This window comes from Mus pahari, chromosome 10 (genome assembly GCF_900095145.1).
Source record: "Mus pahari chromosome 10, PAHARI_EIJ_v1.1, whole genome shotgun sequence".
NCBI classification, from domain to species: Eukaryota; Metazoa; Chordata; class Mammalia; order Rodentia; family Muridae; genus Mus; species Mus pahari.
This window is the reverse complement of record NC_034599.1, coordinates 59,241,247-59,255,551: the sequence shown is the minus strand read 5'-3', so window position 1 is coordinate 59,255,551 and position 14,305 is coordinate 59,241,247. Positions and strand designations below refer to the sequence as shown.

At 45.8% G+C, this 14,305-nt stretch overlaps 1 protein-coding gene across 2 annotated transcripts in view; it reads left to right on the top strand.

Annotated features, from left to right (window-relative positions):
- The first annotated feature begins 1,201 nt into the window (after window positions 1-1,201).
- The window catches only part of Dis3l (DIS3 like exosome 3'-5' exoribonuclease), a 36,193-nt gene continuing 23,089 nt past the window's right edge, over window positions 1,202-14,305 (top strand). For both annotated transcript variants that reach the window (XM_021206311.2, XM_029543308.1), the window contains exons 1-4: window positions 1,202-1,494; window positions 2,931-3,084; window positions 12,434-12,562; window positions 13,699-13,834. In XM_021206311.2, coding sequence (XP_021061970.1) covers window positions 1,356-1,494; window positions 2,931-3,084; window positions 12,434-12,562; window positions 13,699-13,834 — 558 coding nt within the window. In that variant the 5' untranslated portion in view covers window positions 1,202-1,355. The remainder of the gene's footprint in view (window positions 1,495-2,930; window positions 3,085-12,433; window positions 12,563-13,698; window positions 13,835-14,305) is intronic.

The following is a 14,305-nucleotide window of genomic DNA, read 5'->3' as shown; positions in this document are numbered from 1 at the left end:
TGCCTGTATACCAGCTCTACATTATTTTCCTGTTTATGCAATTCTACCTTGAGTTTCACCAAGCGATTTGACACAGAGATACAAGGAGGGGGAAACCATGACGCTTTAGGGCGAAATGAGAGACTGGTCCTGGTTTATTTCAGCTGCATTGGAAGAGGCAGGTGTTCCCAGCCAACTGGGCCAGCCACATTAACCAAAGGTTGCCAAGCAGTAAATTCTTTAGGTGCAGGCCCAGTGTTTATTCACCAGTGAATAGATGATGCTTAACCTGCTTTGAAGTTGAGCAGTTTCTAGCTTGAAGATTGGTTCTGAAACTTAATAACTAGGTATCCTTGGGCACTTAAGCTCCCTTAATGCAGCCTCACAACCTGTAAAATGATACAAATAAACGCCCACTCCTTTGATTTAAGGAAGCTAAATGATAATCCCGTGTGTGAAGTTGCTAAAGTAGCTCCAGTGGGCTCAGTGCTTGGCGAATCCAGGGTATGTGGTCTCCCAAGATACTGTCCTTTTTGTCAAACACTACAAGCACAGTACTTAGAGATCAAGTCAATAGCGGCTTTAAGAATTCCTTTGCCCGAGGCTGCCAGCGCTATAAAAGTTGTACAGTGTTTACCCCAGAAGGACTGGTTTTCATTTATCTGTAGTGTTTGAATGTTTACGTGTATTAAAATTTAAAATAAGCATATTTTGAAGAGGAAAACAGGTTTGGCCAGCAGGGTTACCAGCTTTTTTTTTTTTTTTTTTTGCTGAGTTTTTCAATTCTTTCAGATACTGCAAAAACAAGGATGAGAAAACTCTATAGTTATTACCTCTGTTTTTTGTTTTGTTTTGTTTTTGTGGGTTTTTTCCCGAGACAGGGTTTCTCTGTGTAGCCCTGGCTGTCCTGAAACTTATTCTGTAGACCAGGCTGGCCTCAAGAAATCCGCCCGCCTCTGCCTCCCAAGTGATGGGATTAGAGGCGTGCGCTAACACTGCCCCCGCATTACCTCTGTTACTATGGCAGCCCTTCGCACACCGGCCTTTGGGTAGAAACAAAGTTAAAAAAAAAAAAATCTTTTTACACGGGACTCTTAGAGTAGCTGCCACATCCTACCCTCACACCCGAGGATTCTTTGGGTGAACAGTTTATCTACACTTTTCCCGCCCGGGGCCAACTAAGGCACAGAGAAGAATAAAAGGCTCGAGGAGGGCTGGGAGGATCCTGGCCCTGGCTAGGTCGTTCCCGGTAGCGGGAACGCGAACGCTGCTCGCTGCCTGCCCGACCAGGCCCGAGGGGCGGGCCTCAGGCCTCGGTCTCGCCTGAGCCTGCGGCCCGCCGCTTCCCGGCCACAGTGCCCGGTGACGCCGCCAGCATGCTGCAGAAGCGGGAGAAGGTGCTGCTGCTGAGGACCTTCCAGGGCCGGACGCTGCGGATCGTGCGTGAACACTACCTGCGGCCCAGCGTGCCTTGCAACAGCCCGCTGTGCCCGCAGCCCGCCGCCTGCCGCAACGGTCAGAGCCGGGGTAGACCGGGAAGACCGGGGCGGGAAGAGTGAGGGAGGCCGGGGCCGGAGAGGGAGGCCGGGGCTCGGGGAGCGAGGGAAGCCGGGGCTCGGAGAGCGAGCGAGGCCGGGACCAAAGGAACGAGGGAGGCCGGGGCCTGACGTAGCGAGGGCTGCCGGGCGCGAGCGAAGGGAGCTGAGGCCCAAAGAGCAAAGGGAACCCCGGCCTGGCGTCGCGATGACGGCGGGGCCCTAGTGAAGGGAGCGGGACCCGAGGAGAGAGGAGAGCCGGAGGCTGAGCAGCGAGGGCGGCTCTGCGCTGGCGTCAAGGGCGGAGCCAGACCCTCGCGGACTGTAGGCAGCCGGAGCGAGCAAAGCCGTCTGGGCTCGGCGGAACTGGGGCAGCCGGGAGCCGCCCTGGCGCGTCCCCGGGGCGTCCCGTCTTCCCTCCCGGTGGTCGGCAGCAGGCGGGACCGGCCTGCCGCTTCAGGGGCGCTCCTCTCCGGACCAGCCTACTACAATGGCCGGGCCAAGTGGTAGAGCCTGCAGGCACGGGATGCTTCGGTGTTTCCTGGGGGACCTAAGGACGTGGGCACCTCCTTTCTGCCCGAAAATAGCTACTGGCACCTTACTCCTGAGCGTATTATTACGCTGGACATTTAACATTGCCTGCTCTGCTCCTGCCAGTGCGCAGACCCTCCAGCATGACAGCCTCTTCATTTTAGGATTGGAGACTTAGTCTGGGAGATGCTGAGAACTAGACTGCCCCCCCCCCGCTCTTTTCAGGCAGCAGGTTGCTGCTTGTTACCCCTAGTAGGAGATGAGCGTGAGGGGGTCTTTTCAGAATACATGATTGAGGTCACAGCTTGACCAAGGAGGTGGCAGTTGAGTGGAAGCCCTACCACTGCCCTTGGATTACACAGCACACCCTTTCTAGTACGTTCTCCTCAACCCTAGAACCGTGTAGCCGTGTTCAGAAGCTTCAGGAATTGTTAGGTGCATACAAGTGGTTAACACACTCACGCGCGCGCGCTCGTGCCCTCTTGCCCTTACATATATTTGTACACGTGTGTATATGTAGATAGAGATATCATGGATATGCAAGTAGCCAATGCAGTCAGTGCTCATGCATGCCTGTGATGGCTTAGTAGAAATTTAGCTTCTTCCAGGGACGTACTTGTTTTTAAAATATCATTCTTTCAAAGAAGTCCTGGCAACAGCATAAACCATGTTGGGCTTGTATTTAATCACAGCAGAGGGGAGGGGAAGCAATGGATCTGAACTTTGAGCCTCCACCAAAGTAGATTTGTCTTGTCTTTTAAAAACTTCAAGGTGAAATTAAGATGAGAAGTTATTTTGCACACCGGGAGCACTGTGACATTGAAGTAGTCATAAACCAGGTTTGAAAATGTTACCTAATCGCTTCCACTCTGAATTATGTTTCAGATGGGAAGCTCCTGTCTGCCGAAGTGACTCATTATGTGATCCCAGACTGGAAAGTTGTCCAGGATTACCTTGAGGTCCTGGAGTTCCCGGAGTTGAAGGGAGTCATTTTCATGCAAACGGCCTGTCAGGCTGTGCAGCACCAAAGAGGACGGAGGTATCGGGTTTGCATTATTTATTTATTTTCAGTACCGTTTCCCCTGCCCTCTTTAAAAAAGGTCCCTTGTTAGAGGGAAAGAGGAGGAATTCATTATTTTGTCAGAAAGGATTTTTGAAACTAATTTGGTATTCTCTTTGCTGGTGAGGAATGCAGTAACATTTTATATGTGTGCTTCAACACCTGGCCAAAAGATCCGACTGTAGATCAATAAACTGCCGTGTTCCCGGGATGTACATAGTTAAGATTCTATGGTGAACTGGCTTCTGGTTTACATTTTCATAGGAAGCACTATTATTTCTTCTTTTTATTTTTGCTAATAATATATAGTATTTAATCTTATTCATAGGTAGATTGTTTCAGGAGCATTCCTTTCTTTGGAAAAGAATACTTTTAAATCTTATCTTCCTCTATTGTAGATGCAAGCTGTACTTACAGTGATTTATTCAACGAAATTAAAAATAGCTCTTTCTGATTTTTAGATTAGTCCTGTAACTATCAGCCATAGTAATTGTATTTGCTGAATAAAACATTTCTAATTGGACCAGTTTAAAATACTCACCTTGTACCTAAATGAAAGAATAATTGCCCATTTCTGTGCAAATTCCTTAGAATACAGTTTTGCTTCATTTAATATTTGGAAACTTTTATGAGAATAGCATGTTAGAATTATATACCCAAACCCTCAACACCCCAAGGTATTTAACAAACAGAAACTGGATTTATTCTGTTTTTAAGATGTTTTCCGTTTCTTCAGCCTTTGGTAGTAAAAGATAAAGTTTTCTTTATTTGTGTATGAAAATGATAAATTGTCCTTATGCTTAGTTCAGAGAAATATACATTAGCTAGAATGTGCGTGGTTTTTTTTTCAAATTGAATATTTTAAAATGAGCTTGAAGTTGATTTTATTCAGACACAGACATATAGATGTTTACACACAGCCAGGTTTAAACACTGCTGCAGGTGTCGTATTTCAATTTCTTTTACTAAAATCAATTTGTTGTTACCATTCAGCTCGCTCACACACCGCAAACCTCTTCAACCTCTGTTTTCTAAAATGTTTTTAATATTAGGATTGTTTTGAAAACCAATTCCTGGGACAACCGAAAGCAGAGTTGGAATTTAAATGTCCTTCCTCCTGAGTGTTTCCGTAGTTAAGTTGATGAAGAGCTCTCGCTATTGTGTTCCGCTGTGCTTTGCTGTCTTAAGATTCTATAGGGAAAGCAAAAGGTGAAGAATTGGCAGGTAGGCCCCACCCTTCTGATTTTTCATTGGAGGAGCACCTTGTCAGCTTGCACTGTCAATGGCTCTAAGGTAAAATAAGTGCCAGCATACAGGCTTACTCAAGTGCAACAATGTCAGCCCTGTTTCTAGCAGAAAACATTCTCCTGATACCCAAGAGCCAGGCATGGTGGCAGATACCTGTAATCCCAACAATTGTAAAGTAGAAGAAGGTTCAGGAGTTCTATGTTAGCCTCAGTTATACAGAAAGCTTGAAACCAGTACAGACTATATGAGACTCTGTCTTCACAAACAAACATGCATAATTGTATTGGTATTTAGCTATAAATCTATTTATACTCTTTATGTTAAGTACTTAATAAGCTATAAAACCAAATTAAACCCCTAAATTTAATGAACAACACAGTATTATAAAATCATAAATATATTACCTTAGTCCCTTGGTTTATAAAAGGAATTGCTTCTAGGACCCCAAGACTACCAAAGTCTGCAGCTGTTCAGGTTCCAGCTATAAAATGTCACTGGGAGAGCTGGAGAGCTGGCCCGGCAACTAAGACCATTTGTCGCTCATGCAGAGGACCCGGGTCTGATCCCTCAACCACAGGGTGGCACACAACCATCTAAAACTCCAGTTCCAGGGGATTCAATGCCCGCCATCGTCTGACAGCTGTGGGCACCAAGCATTTTCATGCTTTATATGCATACATTCAGGCAAGAAGTCACCTATAAAATTAGTAAGGCTAATTTAAACCTTTAAAAAATAAATCAATAAATATAACTGTATTGGACTGACAAGGTAGCTCAGCATGTAAAGGAGCTTGCCACCAAGCCTGATGACCTAAGTTCGGTATCCACACGGTAGAAGGAGAAAGCCAACTCCCTCAAATTGTCCTCTGACCTCCACCTGTAGGTGCCCTGTGACATGCCCATCCTCCTCCAAGAAGATAAGGATAATAAAAATTGATTTAAATAGCATGGTACATACAAATAGTCTTTACTCGCCATCTTGTAGGCTCTAAACCATCTCTAGGTTACTCAAACACCTAGCTCAGCCCAAGTTCTCTGTAAGCTATACTTATAGCATACTGCATTGTGTGAGAAACAGGCAGGCAAAAGCATTCATTCTTCCTACAGTCACATTTGTTATTTCTAGATGGTTTCTATCTCAATGCAGTGCCCTCGGGTATGGAACATGAGCGCACAGGGGACTGGCTCCCAGGCAATGTGATGGATGGTGTTATTTTAATGAAATGAAATGATAAGAGTTGCATTTAACAACAGAGAGATGTAACCTGTAATCCTGTTGTGTGGTTTTATATTTTGATCTTAGGAATACCAATGCAGAGAACGCCTGTTCTCAATAAACAAACTGTAGAGAACAACTGAATAATGAAAGTCTTTGATTGTTGAGGATAAGCACACACCTGTCACCAGCAGTCCTCAAGTGCTTATTTAATGGAAGGGCACTCTGCGAGGTTCTCCACACTGTCATGCATTCAGATGTCCATGGGCTCATCCAGATGTTTATCCAGAGAGTGCTAGGACTGAGAACACAGCAGGAAACAATAGATCCAGTCCTGAGAGATGACAGACAAGCTCAGGGAATCTCGCCAACAGATGTGGAGCCACACCTGTAGCAGGCATTCTGAAGTACCAGGACATGGCTTAGCAGAGCCCCAGCAGACCAGTGAGTGAACAAGGGAGGACTCTGCGGAGTGAGCTGCCTCTACTGAGCACTTGAGGAGGAGGAGGAGGAGGAGGAGGAGGAGGAGGAGACCAGGCAAGGGAAAAAGCTTCCTAGGAAAGATTTCTAGCTAAGCAGCCACGAGGAGGAGATGTGGTCCACTCTAAGAACTGAAAGGACACTAGGTCAGAGGGAAGGCCTCGTGGGCTTTGGGGACATCGAGGAAGGATTTTGTGCAGGCTAGCATGATATCAGGTGCTTGTTTCAAGAGTCCTGGAGAAAGGAGGGAGGAGGCTGTGGCTGGTACAGATGGTGTGTTGTGGCTTGGTACAGATGTGTGCTGTGGCTGGTACAGATGGTGTGTTGTGGCTGTGGTACAGATGTATGCTGTGGCTGTGGTACAGATGGTGTGTTGCATTAGCCTCTTTTGTATTACTGTAACACAACACTTGAGGGAGGTTACTTTTCTCCTTTGTATAAAGCCACCAGCATTCAATCCTGGAGCTCTACCTGATGATTTTGAATCCTAACCACTTCCCAGAATCAGTACCTTTATGCACAGGAATTTGAGTGACTTTCCACACAGAATATCTCACGAAGGGATGAAATTTCAGTGCAGTAGAGAACACATTCAAACCATCTCCAAAACTATAGTGAGGATGCTGGCAGCATGGATGGAAGTGAGTGTTCCCAAGACCTATTCAATAGGTAGGAATCAATAACATTTCCTAAGTATGCAACCATGGGAACTGGAAGTATATCTGTAACCATGGGAACTGGAAGTACATCCATGTTAAAACTGAAAACTACAGATATTCCTAGTGGATTCTTTTTATTTTAAATGTTTAGAGAGAGAGAGAGAGAGGGAGAGGGAGAGGGAGAGAGAGAGAGAGAGAGAGAGAGAGAGAGAGAGAGAAACTCCAGTGTTTGTGTGTGTGGTATGTGTGCCAAGAGCATATGTGAGTGACAGCACACAGGATGTTAGGTCTGCACAGTAGGTCATTTTATTTCCTGAGCTCTCTCACTGGTCTTACTTAACAACAACCCAAGTGGCCTTCAACTGATAATATTTAAGAAAACATGGTATATCCATAAAATAGAATATTATTCATGTATAGAAAGGATATAGTTATCACTTAGATCGGTCTTGAAATCATTATGCTAACGGAAAGAAGCCAGCTATATACATATATATATAAAAAATTTATATGTTGGAGCCAGCAAGATGGCTCTGACACTTGCCACCAAGCCTTACAACCTGGGTTTAATCCCTGGAACCATATAGTAGGAGAGAACTGATTCCTACAAGATTTCTTCAGACCTCCACATTTGCTCTATGCCACACACAGGCTCATACACACATTAATTAAATCAACTAGCCTAAAAAATTTAATCATATACTTTCATTTATATAAGTTGTCCTGAATAAACGAAAATAGACATAGAGGGGCTGAAGAGGAGGCTCAGTAGTTAAGAGCTCTGGCTGCTCTTCCGAAGGTCCTGAGTTCAATTCTCAGCAACTGCATGATGGCTCACAACCATCTGTAATGGGATCTGACGCCCTGTTCTGGTGTGTCTGAGGACAGCTACAGTGTACTTACATAAGACAAATTTTAAAATATATAAAAATTGAAGCTGGAGGCCAATAAGGACTGACGCTTGATGGACACATGGGGGTGGGGCTGACTGCTTGATGGACACCTGGAGATGAGACTGACTGCTTGATGGACACAGGTTTCTTTTTAGGGGGAAGAAGTGATGTGGAATTAGCGAGGTGAGAGCTGCATGCACAGCTATGAGTAAACTAAGATCTATCAGGTTGCACATTTTCAAAGGGTGAATAAATTTTTGTATGTAAACTATATATGGATAAAGCTATTTTATAAATATTTATTTATCTACTTATTAATTGAGACAGGGTCTCACTTTAGCTTTGGCTGGCCTGGAACTCACTAAGTAGACTATACTAGCCTAAAACTCACAGAACTCTTTCTGCTAGTATTAAAAGTGTGCCACCATACCTGGCTATTTTTTTTTTTAATTACTACTTATAGGACTTAGTAATGATTTTAGATGTTTGATGGGGAGGAAGTAGTGTCAAGGGTAGCAGTCAGGTTTTGTCTCAGGTAACCAGACAGAAGCAGGACATTTAAGGTGAAGACGGAGGACTCTACACAAATCCTGGGTGTCTGAGGCCTCTAAAAGAGCAGCTCTGATTTTAGTCAGCATTACAGACAGAGTGCTGTATTGGCCAGTCTTCTATTACTGTGGCAAATTTACCTGAGGTCACTAACTCACAAAGAAGAAAGGTTTATTTTCACACATAATTTGATAGGTTCCAGTCTATGATTTGGAGTTTTAGATGGTTGTGGACTACCCTGTGGTTGAGGGATCAGACCCGGGTCCTCTGCACAAGTGACAAATGGTCTTAGTTGCCGGGCCAGCTCTCCAGCTCTCCCAATGACATTTTATAGCTGGAACCTGAACAGCTGCAGACTTTGTTAGTCTTGGGGTCCTAGAAGCAATTCCTTTTATAAACCAAGGGACTATGGTAATACACTTAAGATTTTATAATTCTGCCAGCCTGAGGTCAGTCTGTGGGACACAGGTGATGCAAGGAGAAAACTAACCCAGTAAGCTGTCCTCTGACCTCCATGCACGAGCATATGCCTGAGCACAAAGTAAATAACTGTCATTCTTTATGATTCAGATTACACACGACTGTTGAAATATTCCAAAATGCAATCCATAAAGTCCATGAAAGTATTGGCTACCACAACTAGAAACATAAACGTAATGAAATTGTAGACACCTGAAAGAAGGTCTAGGGGCCCCACGTGTGGCCTCTCAAAGCCCAGCAAAGACAGGCACTGCTGAGTTCCCGTCTCCAGTTCTTTTTGCTAGCCCTTCGAGGGCATCACCAGCAGAGGCATCTGTGGGCAAGGCCCCCATCAAATAAAAATCGTAAGAAGGCCATCAAGCCCGGCCTGGTGCCAGGACCTTGCAGTCCCAGCGCTTGGGAGGCTGAGATGGAAGGCTTGCTTGGGCCCAGCTAGCTTGCACAACATAGCAAGATAATGTACTTCTCCCTCCCTGCCCCCAGCCCTAAAATTCAGTCTAATGAAGTTAGTTTAACTATATTCAGGAAACGGTTTAAAACATTTAGTTGATAAAGTTTGGAAAAACATCTAAACCTGTCTGTGGAATTTTTTTTGTTTTCAGTAAGACTGAAATTTTTGTTTTAAGAGAATCTCATGTAGCCCAGGTTGGTTCAAACTCCTTGTAGCTAAAGATGACCTTGAATGTCTAATCTTCCTACCTCATGATCAAAGCTATGCTCCACCAAGTCTGGCCTAAGACTGGAATGACTGCCACGACTCTGCCCAAGTACCATAAGCTTCTCTGTGCTGGCCTCGCCCAGGCTGCCGTCGCCTGATTCCACCAGAAACTGCAAAGCCTGACTAACAGAAATTATGACTGTATTGTACGTGTGCACTACTAAATTATAACCACAAGCCTACACATCTCCAAGAAGCCCCGACTGTCACACTCAGAGTAATTCACTGCTGAGTCCCTGTCTTCCCCATCGGCATGCTCCTGCCATTTGTCCATTTCCTTTATCTGGCTGACAAACAGAAGCACACAGAACCCTCATAGAGTGGATGGAGAGAACCAACTCCACGGGTTGTCCTCTGCCCTCCACGTGTGCTCTGTGGCATGCACCCCCCCAACATACACACACAATAATGTTAAGTACGATTTAAAATGAAGGTAATGCCAGATATGATGGCATGCCTTTTAATCCCAGCACTTGGAAAGCAGAGGCAGATTCAGCTCTGTGAGGTCAAGAAAGAAAGAGAGAGAGAGAGAGAGAGAGAGAGAGAGAGAGAGAGAGAGAGAGANGAGAGAGAGAGAGAGAGAGAGAGAGAGAGAGAGAGAGAGAGAGAAAGAAAGAAAAGAAAGAAAGAAAGAAAGAGGAGGAGAAGGAGAAGGAGATGTGTGTGTGGCTGGCAGAGATAACAGGACTCTGAAGGTGGCACCTTGTTGAGGCCCCAAACCCTGGCCTTGCATCAATCAGTGCTGACACAGGTCCTGAGCCTGCCTTCCTCATGGCCCTGCTATGGGTTGAGGACAGTGGAACAATGTGTCCCCACTCATCTCATTCGGGCTGCTTCTCTGCCTTCCTTCCATTTGTACCTGACTGTCCTGGAGCTCACTGTGTAGACCAGGCTGACCTCTAACTCACAGACAGACATCTGCCTGCTTTTGCCTCTTGAGTGCTGGGATTAAAGACATGTGCAAACATGCATGGGTGAGAACTTGCCTTAAAGAAAATAAAAATTGATATTTCCTTAATTCTTAAGTGTCTAGTTTAGAGGCAGTGTGTCTGTCGGCACCACCGTGTGCTACACCCAAGCTCAGAATTCTTCATCTGCCCACTGAAAGGTTGTACAACTTCAATACCACTTCTCTCTCCTTGACCCCAGCCCTAGTAACAAGACTGCTTTCTACCTCTGTGTATCTGCTCTAGATGCCTTACATAGCTCAACCACAATGTTTGTCCTTTTGTGACCGGCTTGCTTCACTCACCCTAGTTCATGGTTGGGACAGCATGTGTCAGAATCCCCATTTCTAAGGCCAAGTAATACTGACATTGGATCATTTATTCCTTGTCATTCAGTTGTGTCCCCCTTTTAGCTGCTGTAAACGGTGCCACAGTGAACTCGAGTGCCCAGATAACTGTTTGAACCCCCTTTTTGTTTGTTGGGTTTTATGTTTTTATCTATTTGCTTATTTATTCAGCAGGGCTCGGGGTTCACCCCAGGGCCCCTGCATATTAGGCAAGTGTTCCACCCTGAGCTGTGTCACAAGGCTCTGCTGTTCTCTTTTGGACGTGTACCCAGAAGTAGGCTTGCTGAATCACATGGCAGTTCTGGTTTTGATTTTTATCTGGTCAGAATAGCTGTTTTTCTTGCTGTAGTCAGGCCGCTGCAGGTGTGGGCCTGGCCTGGCTAGATGGTGTCTCCTAGGGCATTCAGTACAGTAATGCTCACCCTTCCAGCTAAAGGCCTGACCTAGGAGGGTGGTGCACACTTGCTGAAGGAAGGATGTTAGCCAGAGTGTTCATTTGTCCACAAATAACCAGAGTGAATACAAGGTCTTGGGTTGGATTCCAGCGCTGAAAAACCAACAACCCAACCTTTAAGGTAACTGCGTAAATGCTTCTTGTAATCCCTCGGTTACAGGCTCAGGAAAGTGCCTGCTTAGAAGCTGACCCGTGGCAGACTTGCTGTTTGGGCCTGGTTCTGGCTCACATTGCTCAAAGGCTCTTGACTGGGAAAGCTTATACTTTCTGTTAACTGTCTGACAGATGGGTCTATTCCTACTTTATTAAATTATAGATACTGCATAAATATAATTCACAGATAAACTCTTAAGCTAATTTACTTTACATGACCTTTTCTAGGCCTGCCAGATAACAGGAAATGTATTAATACTTAAAAATACCACTTCCCAACAAAGTGGGAACCAAAAGAAGGCACCAAGCTCTATGTGCCTCTGTGTACTCCAGCTGTGATAGGGCACATCATGTAGCTGTGCAGTAAAATGGCCAGGCGTCTCTGAGGGGAGGCAGGAGAAGGAGCCCAATTATCTGCAAACTAATTAATGACCTTCCCCAAGTGCTGGCAACTAACAGCAAAGCTGAGGGCCACTGACAGCAAGCACACCAAAGCCAATAGGACTCAGTGCTTTTCAGGTGTGTGTGTGTGTGTGTGTGTGTGTGTACATGTGAGTGTGTGTATGCGTGTGTGTGTATACATGTGAGTGTGCATTCATCTCTGTGTGTGTACATGTGAGTGTGCATTCGTGTGTGTGTGTACATGTGAGTGTGTGTGTGCATGTGAGTGAGTGAGTGTGTGTGTGTGTGTGTGTACATGTGAGTGTGTGTATGTGTGTGTGTGTGTGTGTGTGTGTGTGTACCAGAGCACTCATGCATGCCACAGTGTGCATGGAGGGCAGAGGACAGCCCTTGGGTACTGGTTTTTGCCTCTCATTTTGAGTCAGACAGCATCACTTTTCAGCACTGCACACCCAGGCTGGCTTCTGACGTGCTCTCACCTGGCTTTCCTTGGGTTCTGGGGAGTTTGGACTGAGGTCCTCATGCTTGGGTGGCAGCACGTTTACCTGCTCAGCCGTCTTCCCAGCCCTTATTTTGTCTTTTGAGGCAGGCTTTTGCTGTCTCCCAAACCACCCTCAAACTCATGGTCCTTCTGCCTCAGTCTCCCTAGTGCTAAGATGTTTCTTGGCTTTTAAACAATTTATCTCTCACTCTGAAATGTCTCATCTGTTTTGATCATTGGCAGGAGTTGGCAGGAGATGAGTACCTGCTGAGTTAGCTTTATTCTGTCCCTTGTGTTGCAGACAATATAACAAACTGCGAAACCTCCTGAAGGATGCTCGTCATGACTGCGTTCTCTTTGCTAACGAGTTCCAGCAGCACTGTTACCTCCCCCGGGAAAAGGGGGAAGCCATGGAGAAGTGGCAGACCAGGTGTGCCCCGACTCACCTCGCTTTTCATGGGGTCTTCTTGAATTTCCTCATCTGTGGCTCTTTGGAATTGCTGTGTACTATACAAAGTATGCCAGCAACTCTTCTAGGACTGTGGTCAACACTGAAGTGACAATGTTTTAGACGTGGCATCTGAATACACAATTGTTAAACTTGGGATTACAGAGATGAAGGTCCCCAGCCTGAGACTCCTAGACCAGAGCAAGGACTGGTGGGTCCTTCCAGTGGTGTAGAAGGCTTGATTTTGCCTTTCGATGACTTGCTCAATTTAATGTCTTCAGCCAGTCTCACTAAATGGAAACTGTTCTAGAAAATGCAGTGACTTAGTTTAGGCCTGCCCAAAAGTACAGTGCTTGCTTCACACTTGGGTGTGGGGTACTTGCAGGAAGTGACTCCCCAGAGCAGGAGCGGAAGTGATGGCACAGAGTGGGGAGTAGTGGAGGATGTGAGGCTAAAGTGGACAAGGACACTCAGCCGGGCCTGCTAGGGGCTTGGCAAGGCCTGGAGAACTCCTCACAAGGTAGCCCAAAGTAAGATCCCAGACACTTAGCTAAGTGTCCCTAGGTATAAATTCCAAGGGTCTTTGGGGTGGAGCGTTAAGTGCCACAACCCTATAGAAAGGGAGACAGACAGCAGAATGGACCTTACAAATGTATGTGCTTCACTGTGAATGCAGTACAGTCCTGAGCCAGTTCTCCAGACCCACACCAATGCTCCTGGGGATATTCCAGGCTTATCGTGTACCTGAAGCTGGCTTTTCTATCGGGTGGATACTTGTTCCTCCTCCTCCATAGTCACTTCCCATGTGCCCTGTAGCTCAGCCTCTAGTTAGAAAGTGTCACAGAGTGACAGAGTGGGGGAACTGAAAATGGTGCTCTGGGGACTGAACTTCTAGGAAAAAGAGATGGGTAGTGCTTTCTGATTACATTTTGTCTCACTGAGGGTCCAACCCCCTGGTTATCTAGAGTAGATACCCAAGAAGTATTTGTTGTGTAAAGAACAAACAAAAGAAAGAAAGATTAGCTACATGGACACAGGATGAGAGTGTGAGCCAAGTGCGACATTCTGAGCAGCAGCTGTGTTGTGCCTGGAATGCTCACCACCCTTTGCTTTCCCAGGAGCATTTACAACTCAGCTGTTTGGTACTATCACCACTGTGAGGACAGGATGCCCATCGTTATGGTGACAGAAGATGAAGAGGCCATTCAGCAGTATGGAAGTGAAACAGAAGGCGTATTTGTCATTTCTTTCAAGGTATTTCCAGTGGCATGCATGTGCGCACACACATAGGCTCATGTATATGGACACACACATACACACCCCTTCAGTCTAGATACTTTGGCAACACAGAAAAGAGAAAGTAGATTTCACACCTGTAATCCCAATACTAGAGGTGCTGAGGCAGGAGGCTTACTGAAAGTTTGAGGCCAGCCTGGGCTACAGAGTGAGAATTTGTCTCATAAAAGAAGAAGGAGGATATGGGTATGGTGACCTTTAACCTTAAACCTCGGTATGGTGACACACACCTTTAATCTCTGGCAGAGGCAGGCAGATATGGTGACACACACCTTTAATCTCAGGCAGAGGCAGGCAGGTTTCAGGGCCAGCATGGTCTACCAAAGTGAGTTCCAGGACAACCTTGTCTGGAAACAAACAAAAAACAAAACAAACAAAAAATGGGAGGAAACAACAGAAGGAGGACTGTAAGAGAGCAGAAGGAGGACT